Source organism: Acipenser ruthenus, chromosome 7, assembly GCF_902713425.1.
Source record: "Acipenser ruthenus chromosome 7, fAciRut3.2 maternal haplotype, whole genome shotgun sequence".
NCBI classification, from domain to species: Eukaryota; Metazoa; Chordata; class Actinopteri; order Acipenseriformes; family Acipenseridae; genus Acipenser; species Acipenser ruthenus.
In genome coordinates, this window is record NC_081195.1 from 7343248 (window position 1) to 7363011 (window position 19764).

Sequence of the window (19764 nt, forward strand, 5' to 3'; positions counted from 1 at the left end):
CATAAGTATGAAAATAAGTATGAGCACTTGATGGCACAGTAGGTTAACAACCTATTCATCATTCGACACTGCAAAGCATTTACTGGATGATTTTCTATAGAAATATGCATGGATGCACTGCTTCCTGAGTTATCTACTTATCTGTAACTAAATTTATATTCACTTTCCGCAGGCATTTTTTTTTGACTACATTATTCATTAAATCGTTAATTTGAGGAATTACAATTATGCAGATTTCTCTGACAGTAATATTTAATTTAACACAGTTTGATTATTTTTTTTAAGCAATATTGGGTACCTCACTCCAAACTGTAACACAGTATAAGCATACTTCTAGTTTTGCAATTCATATTTCATATTCAAACACAACGTACAGTTGAACCTTTAAAAAAAATACCAACAGTTTAAGCTTACCCACGATCAACCTTGAGGAATCTATTTTTGATAGTAAAACAGAGGATTACTGTTTTGTCAGTATTTCAGGCCATGCTGTCTACTTAATTAATAGATATTATTACTGAAAATAAGCACATCGATATACTGTTCCTGTGGAGCCTGATGCTGATAAGAGCACTTCTCATGTTGACAGGACCTCTGATATGTATGCTTTTCAAGGTTTGAAATGAATGATTTTAATTGAGATTTACAGTAAATAGTTACATGCATTCTTACAGATTTTTTTCTACCATGATGAGATGACCTTTGCTGTCGGGGAAACATAAGAGTAGGCCTACATAACCTATTAGTGCACACTACATACTGTTCTCTGAGATGAGGTGAATTTAACAGTATAAGTATACAGCATGAGATTAACATGCAGTAAATAAGGTTAGAATCTTGAAATCATAAAATGCCCTTTTTAAGTAAATGTATTGGACAACTGTGACCTTCTAACCTACATAAGCAGAACATAATACATAATACCCAGTGGCTGATTCACCTATCCATCTTTTTTGTCATTTACTGCATGACTAATTTAGTGTTTGCGAGAGGTGACAGAGTGACAGCACTCGAGGGCAAAGCTGTTCTCTCTGAATTTCGTGTGCTAACATAATCAGTTGTACTTACAAACTGGCCTGTGCGATTTATGTATTCCGATATGTTCAAATAATATACTGTACCAATGTGATGCAGCCAATGAGATCTGGATGGCGGGCTTATAGAGGAACAATTGGATGGGTTTGAAACCCTTTTCAGTCAATCAGAGAGCGCTTGCTTTATGCAAGTCATTTTATATCCTCCCTGTACAGTATCTGCTGGGCCCTTAGAATAACGGTAGATAAGGTCATACTTTTACATTTTAGGAAAACAATTTACTTGGGTTGAGCATTGAGGAATAAACACATTAGATTTTGTCACATTTTTCAGCAAAAGCTGTCTTGGTTTAGTGTTATTCAAAAGCTTAGCCCTGCTAGCAACCAGAAGGAAACCATTAAAAAAAAAAAAATGGAACAATTACAGAAACGGAGAAATGGAAAAAGGTCTAGCAGCAGAAATAAAGGAATTAAAAGCTTGCCTTGGGCAGAAGGTGACAAAATAGCATTTCTTAAAGCTTCAAGGGGCTGTCGTAAAATGCACTGCAAAACAAGTCAATACAGCCTCCTTTGAATTACATTGGCTAAAAGTAGTCTTTTGTAACCTTTACAATGGTTTGGATGTGCTTTGCTTATGAAACAGGCAATGTTGTATGAAGGATTCAGGTGCAATTGGACTGCCTACCTGCTTTTTATGCATATTATTTAACTGTATACACTTCTGACTAGATAGCTATTACCTGTTGTTATGATCCTACCATTTCATGCAATCTTAACAAAAATCTTTTTCGGTCAATTTACATATGTTTATTTATTCTATAGTTAGGCAGACCTGGGTCAAGTTAGCCTAATGGTGTTTCAGCTGCTGGACAGTAACCTGATAATGTATTGTATGTTAGCAGACTTCATTTCATAAAGGGATTTTCAGTCCCAGAGGCCCTAAAGCAGCTTACCTGTACTCATGCAGAGAGTTATAGCTGCTATTTGAGAAACCAAGTTATATGTAACCTGTTACTTGGCTTATATTGGGCTTGAACTATTTCACTGGAAGTAAACAAGACTGTCTTCCTTTGGCCTCGGACGGATCCTCTAATTTCCCATCGCAAAATTATGGGAAAAGATCTGTGATAGTTTTAGGCCGGCAATATTTGGGCCTGTCCTGTCTTGTCAATAAATGATTGCAATTAAAGGCAGGATTTTTTGGTTACTGGTAATTTCAGAGAGTGATGTGTAGTATGTATGACTGAGACGGTCCCTCTTTTCTGGGTAGTGTTAGTAAGAATATGCATTGCAGACGTTGGGACTGAGTGGGCGGCTGGCTGTGTGATATGTGCTTTTTGTTAGTTTCTAGTGCTTCAGTAGTTCTTCAGTTTATCTAGGGTCTGTCTCCTGTTTGTATGTGCAGGCTATTGTAGCTCTTGTATCAAAGCGCTCCACTTGATACGCTCCAGCAGACAGTTTTAGAAAACAAATAATGTTGACAATCTGATTTTATTTGATTTATTTTCAAAGTGGTAAAAAGTCAGTAGGCTCTGAAATACTGACTATGTTGCATTTAGAAGTCTGCGTGTGAGAAATATGATGTGCTTAAGCACTGCAAACGAGATTGACAGCCGAAGCTTGTAGGAAGATTGGCTCAGACTTAAAATAACAATAAATAAAGAAAATATCCGGTATAGATGAAAAAGGCAGGGAGATATTTTTTTTCACAGCCTGAAATTTGTTATTGGGATGAACAGTGATGGAATTACACTGACAGCTTCCTGTGGCTTTATGAACTGGATTTGGAATTGGAATTGGGCTCTGTATATAAGAATATACTTTTTAGCTGCAGCCCACTCCAGTTACCTTATTAGACATCACTGTAGCAAATCTTTGGATTGGATTTGGTAAAGTTATTTGTTTCATAACCCTATCTAAAATTTAATTTAGCAGACATTCCCAGACAGATTTGTAGCACGTGGAACTATTGCTAGTATTCCCTGGATATTACTGAATTATAGTATTAGACTTAATATTTTAGTAATCATCTGAAAAAAAAAAAAAAAACTATGGTTATTATTGGATCTAGAAAATACCACCCTTAACTATTAAACACTCAATAGTGCTGAAAACTAAAAGAGACAATTCAATACAATGAGAAACTTTTCGACTAGGTATCTTAGTATTTCTTAATAGACACACATATGCCTGGGGCCACGTCAAGTTTTGCAACACACAGATGCTGATTACGAGTAAATATTTGTGAAGTTATGGATGATCATATAAACCATAACGGCTGCCTTCAAATGCCTGAGTGGAGCACAACTAAAGCTGGAGAAAGCAGAGTTGATTTTAGATGTTTCTACTATAGACTGTAGATATCAGATTAAATGTATAGTGCTGTGATTGACACTCTCTATTCATGTTCATATTATTCCCCTAAGTGGCTTGTAATGAATATTGATTTTGATTAACACTGGGATGGAAGAATCAAGGTTCATGGTCCATAGAGAGAAATGATGAGAAACGTGGTTTGAATCTGGAGGAAATGAGAGGCCTGCTCGAGCAGTTAGCAAAAGCTTGTGCGGTATATAACAAAATACATTCCTTGTTTGTTGTTATTTTATTTTGAATGTATAGTATTAACTGAAAATTATTGCACACTAACTAACGGTTGTCGTAAAGCCACTCTATTTAAAAAAAAGAAGAGTTTCATTACATTGGGATTCAGAACAAGTCATACCCTTGCCAAACGCATTGTATTGACTGAGAAGGGAAATATTTAAAGGTCACGGTTTTGCCACGGTTCCATCTGCCACTGGGACTGAATCGAAAGAGATTTGAACTCAGTTCTACTTGTTTCCATCTGCAGCAGACAGAGATGAATTGAATTAAGACTCGTCACCCCAGTTAGAACGGCAGACAGTCGGAAATTGATATGTTCCAACTTGCTGATGGAGGAAGGTATTTTTTGACTACCCGATGTGAAGGACATAATAAATGTGAAATATACAAAAATGTGAAACATTAACATGCAGTTACAGAAATGTAGACTGCTGATAGAACGGTAGTCAGACACACTCTAATCTTTGAATGGGATGATGCTGAGTTTTAAAGGCGAGTTCTGATGCTGAAGCAACTCTTTCTAAATTTTTCTTGGGCATTTTTTTTCAAAAGTTTGAAAATACCTTTAGAAGATACAGCAACATCTATAAATCCTGAAGGAAAAACCCAAGAACCTTCAAAACAAAAGAAACAGTATCTATTGAAACTCATCTTTTATTTTTTTTTGTTGTGTTCTTAATACCCCAATTTTAAAAGATAATGTGCTGTAAATCTGATAAAGAGTATCAAATCTCTTGCAGGGCCATATTTTAGTGTTTTTGGTGCTCATTCTTAAACAAACTCCTGACTTGGGGGATGTTAGACTTTCATTTGAAGCTCCCCAGTATAAAAGACTTCATTAAGCATTTATTTGTTTTCTCGGCACAGCTAGCCGGGAACAACTTATTCCCTTGTGCCAAAGCTTCAGAAATACTGACATGTTGTTTTACTATCTTCAAACGAGCCAACATCAACGATTCAAACCTGTTTGGTTTGCAATTGTTTTAATTTAAATTCATTGCTGTTTTCATGTATTGAGGTGCGTATTGTTTTGTTCTTTTGTTATACTGCATCTGTTGCTTCTACCAACAAGATGTCTCGTTGTAATATCAGGCTGCTTGATTTGTTGGCGTGCAAATTTACTAGTGCATTCGTTAGCCATTGAGGTTAAACTCTCCAGCTGAGATGCAGGCCTAACCTATGTACAACTAGCTATCATCCCACAAAAAAACTGAAAAAGCCGAAATGTAGTTACAAATGAAAATGTTTAATTTAGATTGAAATCAAGGTCTGCTTTAACATACATTATTTCATTTGATAACCCGCAATAGTGTTATTTTAATTGCCTTTTCAATATAATATAAGAGCTCTGTCTAGACAATTGATTACTCACTAATAGGCCTTTTTGTTAAAGCCTCACATCTTGTCCGAAGCAGAGTTTTTATTTAGCCCAGAGACAATACTCTGGGGCAGGATACATGTATAAACTGGTGATGCAAGTTTATCGATGGAGAAGCAGAACAATGCAGAGGCTTTAATTAACCGAAAAAAAATATATAATTAAAACTCAATTGGCCTTGAGTATTAATGAGCCCGATAAAGAATAGCTTTTTGTTAAGAGTCAGCGATTCATTTGGTAGTTCCAAGCGATGAGACTTTTTTGTGTGTGTGTTTTTAAGGATATTGATCCACTAAGCTTCTACTATGCAGCGGAATGGCAAAAAATGTTGTTGGATGCACAAAATGTGGTGGGAAAATGTAGTAAGTTTGGAAAGGATATCAAAGGGCTAGGAGGCCCCTGGTTCAAATCCCGGCTCACTCACTGACTCATTGTGTGACCCTGAGCAAGTCACTTAACCTCCTTGTGCTCCGTCTTTCGGGTTAGACGTTGTTACAGCTGATGCATAGTTCACACACCCTAGTCTGTACACCTACACCTGTAAGTCACCTTGGATAAAGGTGGCTGCTAAATAAACAAATAATACAGGGAAGTCAAGTTAAAAATGTTTGCATTTCTCATCTTTCCTGTACATTTTATTTACAAAAGCAATGTGACGTCAGTGATCTTTCGCATGCTTCTAAACCCTGGGGGTGAGATGAGCCAATGGGACATAAGAAGAATTACTGTATGTCATCTTGTTATCTTGCCCCAGTAATAATCTGGGTAGAAATACCAGAATAGTGCTGCAAGCGGTGTTACTGGCAACTTTGTAGAATTCTCATCTTCGCCGTCTCCCTGGAATTCCAATAACAGATAACTGGTATTCTGTTCATGGCAACGATTGGAATTTGACAGTGTTACAAAAAAAGGAATTGTCTGCTTTTGTAATATAAATCATGTACAATAAATGAATCCTCACAGATTTGCCATAATTCCAGTACTTCTTATCCAATGTACAGATGTCATCCTGCACAAAGAGCACAATAAAACAATATAATAATAATAATGACAACAAACACTTCTTATTTGTAATATCAATTCCTGCGTCCATACTTTCTGTAAGGGTGTCTCATATTGTTTGAGATGTAATTTTGCACAGGTTGAACACCCAGAATCGTTCAGGTTTGCTTCACAGTTATCTCATTAAAACTGCCTAAGATGACATCTCTTATGCAACAAGAGACACCCTACCTATCAATCAATCAATCAATCAATCTTTATTTTATATAGCGCCTTTCATAGTGGACCACCATCACAAAGCGCTTTACAAGATGCAGTAACACCAAAATCCATAATACACACAATGTATTAACATATACTGCAGGAAGGTACAGACATTTCCAGTGGGCTGATTCTGTAACAGGGGCCCTGTGGCTGGTTCATCTTATTATATTTGATCACCAGGGAATCTGTAAATAATGTAGATCTTACATTATAGATGCTTTCTTGTTCACTGAATGTATTTTTCCAACACAGTCACTTTTATCCCATTGTAAATTATTCTCTTCATTGAAGTCCACCATTAAGCAATCAATTTGCACATTTTGCAATAGTCTCTCAGTAAGCTGGGTATAGATTTAGTTTCTCTTTTGTTTTGTGCTCTACAGTGGTGGGTTTACATAGTGCCACTATTTAAATAATTAAAAGAAGAAGGAGGCCTTGACTGACTGTGTGTAAGTCTCTTGTGTATATTTTTGTCCTCAAAACTAAGTAAAATGGCATATGTTGGTTCTAAATTCATTTTTAAACAGTGGCACAACTAGATCAGCAACAATTCAGATCAGTTGAATAGATCCCAGTGACTCAAAGGAACGGCAGTGAGTCTTGTGAATGTCATTTTTTTATGCATTTGAACCTTTGTGTCTGAACATGAGTTTTTGTGATGTTTATTTTTAAACAATCACAGTACTTTTCACGTGAAAACCTTGCAGTGCCTCACGCACCACATTTCAATCAGTCAGTTTAATATTGTGGGGATGTAGAGATATTAACCTGAAATATCTCTAGGCATAGTGCTTTTTTTATTTACAGGTTTCAATTTTCATTTAAACTCGATGAAACAAACAGATTACATTCACTGTAGCCCCTTTGTGGAGCCTGATTCCTATTCCCATTATAGGATCTCTTTGAAAAAAAATATTAACTGCATGGAATTTGGCTTTTCGGTAAGAGATTTGTACGTTTGCCAGCGATGTCCCCAGCACTAAGTTTTGATGAAATGTTTAAGAGAACTCTGCCGTCTGATTAGATTTTATTGTGTCTTATCTTGATTTTGTTTTATTATTTTTTTATGATGAATATGTAACGTTGCTTTTCAGCTGTATTGCCTTGCTGGGAACTTTTTGGGGTGACTGCTGATTTATTTCTTTATAAATCAATATATTTTCCTCCGAGTAGTTTTCTTTCTGGTCCAATAAACACTCGATAATGTAGAAATACTAAAAAGAAACCAGTAACATGCTTTGACAAACAAGGGTTTTAGCTCAGCCAATTTTCCAGCTAGACTTGTTCCCTTTTGCAAAAATAAATACATAAATCAACCATAGCTATTAAAACACTCAATAGTGCTAAATTGAGAAATACTAAAATAAACGTAATACATTCAATGGCAAATGTTTTCAATGGAAGTCCTTCTCAATATCTTCAATGCAAGAAACAAATAAATAATAATTGTAACCTGGAAGTGGTCACATCAAACGTTGACAGGTACAAAAAAAAAATATATATATATATATATATATATATATATATATATATATATATATATATATGTAATCCTTGAACCGTATGGTGAAAAAGAATTTGAAGGGGATTATCTCATATGTACTTACAAGAAACTATCTTGTCTTATCTTACGTACAAGATAATCCCCTTAATTTATTTATTTTTATTCACCGTGTGGTCAGGGCTTTCTGTACCTTTCTGACCAATAGCACATGTTTTTAACTTTGTTCCCACTTGACTCGGCACAGGCACATAGCAATAATAAAAAAGAACAGGTTATAACATTTTACTCTGAGTTTAATCAAACAAACTTGAGCTTGTTTAGGAAAACCATAGAGAGAACAGGGTTCAGGTGGGCCTCATAAACTCAACTCACTTGAAATTGCTCTAAAAAGCCCACTGATCTAAACAGCTATTTTAACAATTCCTTCTACTTTATCCTCACCCACTCACCTTAAAACTCACCTTCCCCTTGTTGTGTCTCTGCAGCCTGTGACCTGATGACCCAGGGCATCCTGGCGCTGGTGACGTCCACAGGATGTGCATCGGCGAGCGCGCTCCAGTCCTTGACGGACGCCATGCACATCCCACACCTGTACGTCCAGAGGAACAACGTGGGGTCCCCACGCACCGCCTGCCAACTCAACCCCAGCCCTGACGGGGAGAGGTACACACTAGCGGCCCGGCCCCCAGTGCGGCTCAACGACGTCATGCTGAAACTGGTCACCGAGCTCCGCTGGCAGAAATTCATTGTATTCTACGACAGCGAGTACGGTGAGTACTGGAGTTAGCCTTGTGGCATCATAACCTTCTGCTGGTTAGGACCACTCCCAAGAGGCAAGCCTGCAATTCCGGATTCTGGCAGTACCAATGTGCAAAATGCTGAGTGTATTAGTGCTGTTATATGTCAGTGAAAATATGAGATTTTTATCTGGGAGGAGGAGCAGTCATTTCCTTTTTTTCACATTCTGCTTGTGTTGTGTTTGGTCATTGCTTTCAGCTTAGAGACTGCCATATCTGCCATAGCTGCGTCAACCCTGCTGAATGAGATGGAGTTGTGATACCTGAATTAATGGGCGCATTTTGTGGGAAATTTAACCAGTGGGATTCAAAAAAAAAAAAAAAAAGAAATGTTAGTCTACAACTGTAGAACACTAGTTCAGGACTCCTGTTAAATGGTTAGGTTTAGCTATGTTGTTCTGTATTATTTATTTATGTATGGGAACTAACCAATTTAACTTGTATTATGCTCAGAGGGATATAGATATAAAGCTATGTTTTGCCCGGTTTGTGCATGCCCATAATAAACCCAAAATGTGATTAAACCCTGGAAGATTATTCTATATCTCTTCCTTCTAGTTCATTGAAACCAAATTGACAGAAATAACAGAATCCAACTTTTGTCCTTTAAGATGTGACACTTTTTCCCTGGGCAGAATAAATTGTAATTCTCACTGCAATGACGGTGATATTAATCTGCGTCATCTCTCCCTATCTTTTTCATTAAATATTAACACACGGCTGTCACCGTGAGGGTTAGGCGTTGGACACAGAAGGGGTTCTACATTTTAGTGTGCTAGCACTGGGGAAAAGACCATGCTGGAACTGCCGTCGAGGCTTGCCATTCTACAAGTACCGCTACTTGTTCATGATCTGCAACCTGAGGAACACAGCTTAATATTCATTTGCAGTGAATCTTTATATGATGTGAAGTGCAGCATAGCTCTGGCCAGATTAATAATTTCTGGAAAATATATCATTTTTTTTACTCTTGCAAGGGCCCAGCGCCACTTGCCGCGTTCCTGCAGTTTCAGTTTCTGCTCGCAGAGTTAAAGGGTATATAAGGACCTGTTTTTATTTTATTGTGTTACATGTTCCCATGTGTTGCTACAATTGTTTACGTGTATATTGTTTTATTTTTTTATTTATTTATTTCTTTTACATTTTGACCACTTTTTTAACTTTGAAATTGCATTCCCTGCCTCAAGATGGCTTCACATGTACCCGCATGGACCTCTCAGAACTACATTTCCCATCATCCTCCTGCTCACATATGTAACTGAGATGGATTTACCAGTGAGCAGCAGGATGATAGGAATTGTAGTTCTGAGCGGTCCATGCAAGTACATTTGAAGCCATCTTGAGGCAGGGAATGCAATTTAAAAATTTAAAAAAGTGGTCAAAATGTAAAAAAAAAAGAGAATTAAAACAATACACGCACCTTACTTAAACAGTTGTAGCAACACATGGGAACATGTAACACAATAAAATAAAAACAGGTCCTTATATACCCTTTAAGGTCCCCTTGAAAGATAATAACCGTTAACAAGTTTAAGAAAAACTGACTTGTGCCAGATTGCTAGGAGCGAAAGTGAGAGAAATAAGAGAGAGAGGGAAGAAGGAAAGAATTGTGTGATCTGATGAGTCTCTGACTATCCATATTTTTGCAATATCTATTTTTTAAATGTGATAAATGCAAACATTTTGATCTTAATGGTTTTTAATTGCACTTCTGTGGATCAATTGTTTTTTTGTTTGGTTTCAATTAACATAAATTGTATTTTAATTGAAGTTAAAATTAGGCAGTTCTGTTTTAATATTGATATGAAATTACTTCAAAGGCAATTAGGTTTGAGAACCTTTCTTAGGCACTGTGTTTAAAGTGGAAATGAGCTTTTGTCTCTGTCATTTGAAAACACTTAAGATTTTTGTATCTCCATATAACTGCCTGTAATCAATACTCACACTTAAACTGCAATGTGAGCCCTTTGATTAGGGAACAGTTAAGAATAGTTATGTATTCCGGCTCATTAATCTAGACTGACAGAGTGTTGAAACTTTTGTTTACTTAATTATTTTTTTTAAAGTTTTATTTTTACTTTTAGCAAAGATTTTGTGTTGGGAGAATTATTCAGTTTTTTTTTTTGTATATAATTCATTTCAATTGCTTTTTTTAAAAAAAATTCTTCTCATGCTGTATTCCTGAAGTGGTTGCAGACTGGGGATGAATACTCATGTGATCATTCTAGTTGAAACTAACGGATGCTACTAAGCTACTGAACCCTGGAGGCGAGGTCCAGCCTGGACAGTCTGTGCCTGCACTCCATGCAGTGCCTTTACTGGGGGAGCCACTGAGCACCCTGTGTTATTTATTAAAACAACCTTTACACAAAAAGGTCTTGATAGTTGCCAAACCCATAACCTCTATAAATAGGATGATTTGTGAGTTATTACAAATACGCCCTCAGTGGCAATAGTTAAATGGCTAAAGCCATGTCAGATGTCACAACCATGACAGTACAACACACCTGCTTGTTACAGTGTGTGAAAATCCATGTTTGCTTTAAAATGTATTTCTTTGAACAATGCGCATTTGAGAATTACATAGCGAATAGGTGGGATTTATGGTTGTATTGCATCAGCTATAACCCCTTAAGATCTTTGCTGTGTACTTTAAAGTGAAAAATCCAATTACTGCAGGTACATTTATTTAGTATTTCAGCATTGGGATTTTACATGCCCCTGCATTTACAGAACATTGAGTACTAGTAGTAACTAGGGTAATACTACTAGCAGTACTCATACTTGAGAGTCCTGGTAAATGTTGTTTCACACCAGTTCAGGCCTAGCTACTGTCTAGGACATTTAATGTGAAAGCACCTACAGAAAACACAAACCATCTATAAGGATATATGCTGCATACAATGAAGAGAAAAGAACACGGAACAGGGAAAAGGGACATGTATTTAAATTGGCGTCTTTGCTTTGCCTTTATTGAAAGCACATAGAGACCTGTTTGCTCACATGCAGCCACCAATTCCGCCTGTGGTGAAAATGGCAGCCAAATGATGATGATAAAGCAGCTCTGTCTGACTACAGGTTTTTTTCTTTTTCTCTGTTATGGCAGAATTTAAGTGGCATTGCCTAATGTGCTCTGAGTAAATGCCAGCCCTCAATGCAGAGCAGCGTGAATAAAACTCAGGAAGCACATAGTACTTAAAACAGGAGTAACTTCAGGTCAGGACCTATGCCAAGTGGGGTGCGCAGGGACTGGTGTTGGTCCCCTGTGTTGCATGCTGGTCACAAAACTTAACATCACTTTAACCTAGATGTCTGTTTCCTGTTTCACAAACATACACTATGAACACAGAGAACCTTGATTTGGTCTCTGCTTGTTAGATGGAACCACAGTCAACTTTCACTGTCAGACCCATGGAGTTTCAGATCATGGGCACACATCGCAACCAGTCGTTGGTATACCATGTGCGACTATGAAACAATGGTTTACCGAATGTCTGAGAGAAGCAATTATCGTTTATTTTTATCCCACCCGATTCCTCTCTTGTTATTGCTTAAATACATTGCATATGATTGGGATATGTGTGTGTGTGTGTGTTTATGTTAACTGTGTATCTAAATATATAACAATACATATCTGTGTGCGTGCATGTGTATGTCGTTGCATGAGATTCAGTGTTATTGCTGTGTAATAAAAGTTAATTTAAAAGGCCTGAAGCAAAATGTTTTATAACTGTACGAGAGAAAGCTCGCTCCAGCCTGGGAAGCCATTACAAAGAGGAATACCTTTTACTCTTATGCTGCCTCTTGAGTGGGGAATGGAAATAAGTGCAGAAAAAAGTAGATTTTTGGCCTGCTCTGAAATCTTTTTTTTTATTATTTAAAAGTTCTAATCACAATATTTCATGATTCTCCATCAGTACAAGTCAGCATTCTATTATAATGTAAATATTGTCTTTGAATTTGTATAATCTGTACGCTGTATGATTTGTAATGAAACATGTCGTCAGCAAAAAAACAACACATCTGTTATAGCTGCAGTAACACTGTATTAGGTGTCATTATTATTTCCTGGATGAAAAAAAAAACTTCTTTATAGTAATACTACAGCTACCAAACACACTTACTAAAATATCAAATTAACATAATAGGAGGTGAGCTACTGTAGCAGCAATTGGTGGGCTGATAAGCTGGTTTTTACAATATATGTAAGTTTACAGAATTGTATTATTTTTTATTTATTGTTGCTGATAGGTAATGTGGCGTTTTTGTAATACTTTTTTTTTTTTAAATGTAATACTCTGCTCCCAATTGATGTAAGAGATATCACATATGTTCTACATAGTATTTTTTTTTACAGGTGTATGTCTTTAATCCACTAGGAGCAGAGTGTTGCGGGGGGGGGGGGGGGAGGGGGGGCATGTTACACTGTACTTAGAGAAAAGGTATGTTTGAGGCCACAGTGGTGCTTAAACCTCCCCAGGATGTTATGACTGTGGAATAGTGACCTCCCCAGGGCAGCCCTGTGGAGTAGTGATTAGGCCTCTGGACTCTTGACCGGAGGGTCGTGGGTTCTATCCCAGGTGGGGGACATTGCTGCTGTACCCTTGAGCAAGGTACTTTACCATACAGCCCTTCAGAATGTAAGACACTTTAAAGCACTTGAATAATGAGTGAGCTCTGTCCAGTGCTGTGTAACATTCAAATAAAAGGGAATCAGAACTAAACATTCTGTGTTGTGGAATGGTACAGTACATGAATGCACTAGAAATGTGTTTCATTCGGCAAATATCAAGGGAAACCAAAGCCTTTCTCTGAACTCTGAAGATGAGATGAATTACAAACAAAAAGAAAATATAGTACACTCGTCCTCAGAAAAGAATGCCTTTTTGAAGTTCAGACAATGATTTTGTCTTAACTACAGCAATTCTTATAAACACTATATAACAAAACAGCAAAGACAAATACTGGGGATTGTAATACAGTAGTCTCCGGCTAAGAGAACACCCCTTGGGAAGCAAGCAAATTGTTCTTATAGCCGAAGTGTTCTCTAAGAGGCAGTTAGCCACCAGACACAATATGAATCAATAAATAAATAACTATGTATTACTTGTCATGACGCACGTGCATCAACATATGAAATGAACAGAATAAGTAAGAGAAAAACAATAGGCAAGTGTATGTTAATAAACTATGATAATAGAGTAACAGACAAACTAACATTAATAAACTGTTAAACTAAATTAACACAGCACCCCTATACACGTTAAAAAATGCAGCAGCAATATACAGGACATGCACATTATTAAAAGATTGGTGAAGCAACTCACCACAATGGGAAAAAACAAATTGTTCAGTGACTTGTGTCTGATTCAGGTTTTTTTTCAAGAGCTGTATGGATGGACAAATGCTTGCTTTCCTTTCTGTGATTGAATAACCCCTTCCATCTTGTTCATATTAAACCCTTATCATCATCATCATCATCATCATCATCATCATCATCGTCATCATCATTCCCTGCACAGGTACTTAAGGCAGGTGCATGTAGAGCAGCCCATTGAAGAATCATCGCGGAGACGGATTTTATTGGACAATTTAGCAAATCAAGTTCTACAGCCAGATGGCAAATGAGTCAGAGTTGCCCGGGACTTTTGAGTATAATCTATGTTACATTCTCCACATGAAACCTAATTACATGAAATATAGTTACATGGAAGTTAACTGAGTAATTAACTAGAATTGCAGAACAATACCTTTTCATGAACCTTGATAAGTAATTGGAAAGTTAGATTAGCTCATGTTATTCACATGAAGAGCTTTTAAGTGAACTAGCTATTTGTAGACAATTATATTGAGATAAGTTTGATTGAAGGTTTCATACTGTTGATTATCTTTGATGCATAGCAAGCTTTTGAGATTTCTGTTCCTTAATATTTCTGTATTCAATAAACTGCTGCTATTAATTGATTTGCGTGCCTGTGCACTTTCTAAAAATAGGGAAACAAGTCAGGGAATGTTGTCTCAGTGTGTACTTTCTGTGCTGCCGCTGTTTCACACTGCTCAGCTGAGTGTCCTCTTGTGTGTCCGCGGGCGCTTTGAGTGACTCGGAAGTCAGAAGTCCCCCGTCCTGTCACAGAGGAGGCGAGGAGAGGAGTGAAAGGGCCCCCCCCCCCCCCCCCCTTGCGCAGTTGACAGTTGCAGATTCCCTGCAAGTTAATTGCTCCTGGCTTGTCTGGGCTGGGTTCAGCCAAGCTGTCAGCGAGAAGCAGTCCTCTTTCCAGATAAGCAGTCGGCTCCTGCCTTGAGTTAAGAAAAACCAAAAAAAAAACAACCTTCCAATGCTTTTAACAACACCTGACCGAATCTGTGCTAATGCATATCATCGTGAATTTGATGTGACTGACTCTTACAAGTAAACAAAAATAAACAGCTCACTCGCAGATTACAGATTTAGGAGTCTGATATGTACAGTGCAAACCAGAGTCTGCTGTGGAGAAAAAAAAAGAAAACTACAGAGCAATGAAACTTAGCAAGAGGCAAGAGGGGGCACCAAAAGGTATGTGGGGGGGCACAAACTAAGGCTAAAAGTGCTGTTCTGCTATTTTCCAAGCTTTAATACTGTATAGTTTTGGGTCAGTCATTAATGTAAGACTGCATACATTGCTTATTAGTTTGTGTTCTATAATGTCCACATTTTGATGGTTCTGTGAGTTCTTGTGGTTTGCCGGTTTGACGAGAGGATATGTGCTGTACTGTATTGTGACTTTAGTTTAATATTACATTTATTGCAGTCTGGATTTGACCAATCCCAGATAAAGACAACTGCTTTCACATATAGAATGGTACACTGAGCTGATCTGTCTCTGCAGAAGGCTTGGTTAATCTGCAGTGCGCGGTGCGGTGTGTGGAGTGGAAACAGTGCGACAGTAATGAGAAACACTGCAGTCACGAATGCCTCACAGAGCAGCAGGTCAGAGCTGCTGATACATTCTCAAGTATAACATGGCTCCTGAGGACCCACCGATTTGCGAGTTACATTGAGGTGCGTTCTCGGCAAGGTGTTTTTAATAGGATTGTAATGCTTTGGGGAACCTGGAGTACTGAGCCTCCTCTGCTGCAGCGAGATTACCGAGTCTTATAATGAGCATGGAGGAGTGCATTGCCTGAGTAACTCAATGACATCTTGTAAAAGCAAAGGTATTAGGCTGGTTTTAGGCATTCTATTTCTATGCGTCCTTAGAGGTATGGAAGGTGTGACTATTTTGCTGATTGTGAGACTTGTAGTGAGGCAGCAGTGTGGAGTAGTGGTTAGGGCTTGGGACTCTTGACTACAGGGTCGTGGGTTCAATCCCCGGTGGGGAAACTGCTGTTGTACCCTTGATTGCTCTAGTAAAAACCCAGCTGTTGTACCCTTGATTGCTCTAGTAAAAACCCAGCTGTATAAATGGGTAATTGTATGTAAAAAAAATAATGTGATATCTTGTAACAATTGTAAGTCGCCCTGGATAAGAGTGTCAGCTAAGAAATAAATACTTGTAAGTGCAGCTCCCAGGCATTATTTTGACATCAGCACTGGTAAAGTCCCCCTTATAAACACATTAATTAAACACAGACCTTCTAATGCCTGAAGTAATACAGCACTCTCTAGATAAATGAGGATACTTTCAAAGCTATGTAACGTTAGGTTACTTACTGTAACCCTGGTTCCCTGAAAGAGAAGACAACCATCAACATACTTATAGGATATGCCTGCCTTAGGTAGGTATTCACTGAGCATATTATGTCACATCTGCCGATAAGCCCCTTGCTGGGGTGACGTCCTTGGTCCTGCCTACCGAGGGATTAAACAGTCAACCCACGGAAGCCATTTTCTTTTTTGCAACGGACCGTGAGGGTGACCGATGCAACCTCGCTGGTTGGTGGTTGTCTTCTCTTTCAGGGAACCAGGGTTATGGTAATTGAGCTTGCAACCTTAAAGACCCTCATGCCTAATGAAGACAAGAAAGGATATATCACATTAAGGCGATAAAACCTGGAGAAAATATGCGCCGTGGCCCAGCGAGGCCGCTCTGAAGAGGGCCCAAGATGTTGTCAACCCTCTGGTAGAATGCGCAGCTGCCCGCCCAGGTGGGGGTAAGCCAGCACTGTCATACACAGTCGAGACTGTGTCCACAATCCAGTGCGACAGTTGCTGCCTCGAGAGGGCCTGTCTTAGGGCCCGTATACTGTGACAGACAAAGAGCTGGTCAGAATGACGCAGAGCTCTTGTCCTATCCACGTAACACCTCAATGCCCGCACCGGGCAGAGGAAGTTCAATTTCCTATCCTCCTCCGAAGAAGGTGGATGGAAAGACTCCAGTTCCACAGACTGGTTCATGTGGAAGGCTGTGATCACCTTGGGGCGGAAAGCAGGGTTTGTACGCAATGACACCCTGCTGCCATCATCCCAAATACGCATACAGGAGCTGTGCACTGACAGCACCTGTAGCTCACTGACACGCTTTGTGGAGGTGATAGCCAAGAGGAAGGCTGTCTTCACAGAACTGTATAACCAAGGTTAGCGGTGCAGTAGAACCTGGAGCATATATGCGGCGTAGGCCTGCAACTCACTGACCGGCTTTGTGGTGGTGATAGCCAAGAGGAAGGCTGTCTTTATAGACAGATGCTTCAACTGTATGGAGTGTATGGGCTCAAACAGGGCCTTCGTGAGAGCCTCCAGTACAATATCAAGGCTTTGTTCGGGGGCCAGACCCATAATTGGAACCTGCCTGGTTCTGGATGCTCAAGAGTGCCTTTTGCCTGACTGAGGAGATCCAGGCGAAGCAGGATCTTCCAGGGCTGGCCTTGTAAGAGCTGGCACGTTACCCCAGGAAGGGGCCTATCGGCAGCTCTGATATAAAATGCTCAGTGAATACCTACCTAAGGCAGGCATATCCCATAAGTATGTTGGTGGTCATCTTCGAATTTAACTTGTAAGTTCGGTGAATTAAAAAGTGCAATCAGCACAATTAGACTGTTTAAAAAAAACTAACAAAAAAAAACCTTTACTGGTTAAAATATAAAATTTATTTAAGTTCATATAGTTGGATTACATCAAGTTTGATGGTTGCATCGGCTTCAATTTAGAAAGGATGCATACAGACTTGAATTATTCCAGGAAAATTGACTTGCAAAAAAAAAAAAAAAGAAATAAATAAATAACTTTAAAGTCATTACAGCTTTGTGAATAGGGCCCCCATGTTTCAGAACTAGGTTGAACAAAAAAGAATATGCCTATGATACGTAGCACACACTTTGGGTAACTGGGCTGACCCATCACATGGTACAGTCGCTATGGTACCTGATTGTATTAAAAACAACCTAAGCAACTTTTTTCTGGCCAAATCAAATATTCAAAGGTTTTACTATCTTACTTGTTTGTTTACATTAACCAAGTTAGTACACCTTTGCATTTACTCCACATTAAACTCTGAAAGCGAACCAATACTCAAACGCACCATAATTAATTGCAATGTACTCCCCACTGGCAAACTTACATCTGAATTCTCTTGAGGGCAACAGAATTTCTACCAAACAAAAGGAAACAGCCAAAGCAGGTTGTATAAATTAGTTTAAAACTAGGCACGCACAGACACTGTAATTTGGAAAAAAGCCCAGTTAATTGGAAAAATGAATTTTCACAGACTGGAATAGCATTGCATAATGATTGTCTTTTATCAGAAGTCTAATATATAGCCTTTAATAGCGCAACCAATCAGGTGTCAGTACCGTGACGAAGGAGATGAAGCAATTCTGCCCCTGCATTGTGATGTCATTTTATTCTGCACTGAACCCGCTTCATATCATGATTGCTGTGCAGGCATAATTCGTGATACAAAGCGGGTTATGATATAAACCGGGTTTCACGTTTGCCTACGACAGCACATTACGAGTGCGAGAAGAAACTTAACGGTGAATTAAAGAGCAGTGTTTTAATACTGTACATTTAGTCGTTCTTTACATTTAAACAAATACATATAGTTTACTACAGGACAAATATGTTTTGTATCATTAACTGGAATGAAACAGTTTGTGTCATTATCTAAAAAAGGCATGAATTGTCAGCTGATGAGAGCTATCAATTAGGCATTGCACTTGGTGTTTTTTTGGGGGGTATAAGACAAATATGGTAACATTTGTGTTTTGTAACTGAACTGTATCCCGTTAAGACTACACCTGCAGCATTTGACATGCTGATGATTATTGGTTGTTAGTTGCGTTGGAAATTAATTCTACCTTGTGGTTACTTAGTAAAGCCCAGCCACGCAGCATTTGACATGCTGCACAAAACGTGACAATAAGTGGTTTTGTGAGATGATATTAAGAGAGGTAATTTCTCAAAGAAATCGTGATAATAAATGGGGCATGTTATTAAGTGAGGTGATATAAAACGGGTTCACCTGTATGTGTGTGTGTGTGTGTGTGTGTGTGTGTGTGTGTGTGTGTATATATATATATATATACTGTATATATATATATATCATTGATGTATTGATATATCACCTATATATGTATGCAAATGTAGATGTATATAAATTGTATGTATCTTAAAAGATATCACAGAAATAACATTTGTAAGTGGACCATTTATGTATCACAATTCAATAAAACATGAAAACACTTGCTAATATCAGAGGATCAGACAGATTCAGTTCAGACAGATTACAACAGAACAGATCTGAAAAGATACAGTCCTTTGAAAATAACTTGCAGTACTGTTACTCATTCTTTAAAGTGTCTAGCTGGGTGAATAATTAGTTTCTAGATTTGTTTTATTCCCTTTGGTGTGAAGATCATGAAGTAGGTAAAGACTCTTCATGGAGTATTTTTCATTGTCTTGCCTGCAATTATGTTTTTCTATAATCACATTAGTCCTCTTCACAGACTGTACAGTTGAATCCCAAATCAGTCCGTCTATAGTTCAACCACATCTGTGAAGAGAGGAAGTAGATTATCTTTCTTTCATTTGTCCGATTCAGTTAAACTACAGTAGACCCTTTAGATTTTGGAGTGTTCATAAATGTCCGATAATCTCTGTAAAATAGTACGTCTTTAACTGTGTGGCTGTCCTCAGTGTTGTAATGGGGAAATACTTCCAAGATGCTTAGACTTATTGTGATTCAACTAAAGGCAATAATTAGA

The 19764-nt window shown here is 38.2% G+C and overlaps 1 protein-coding gene across 2 annotated transcripts in view; it reads left to right on the forward strand.

Moving 5' to 3' along the window:
* LOC117414865 (glutamate receptor ionotropic, delta-1-like) overlaps window positions 1-19764 on the forward strand; it is a 269999-nt gene that overhangs the window by 122170 nt on the left and 128065 nt on the right. For both annotated transcript variants that reach the window (XM_034024697.3, XM_034024696.3), the window contains exon 3: window positions 8275-8559. In XM_034024697.3, coding sequence (XP_033880588.1) covers window positions 8275-8559 — 285 coding nt within the window. The remainder of the gene's footprint in view (window positions 1-8274; window positions 8560-19764) is intronic.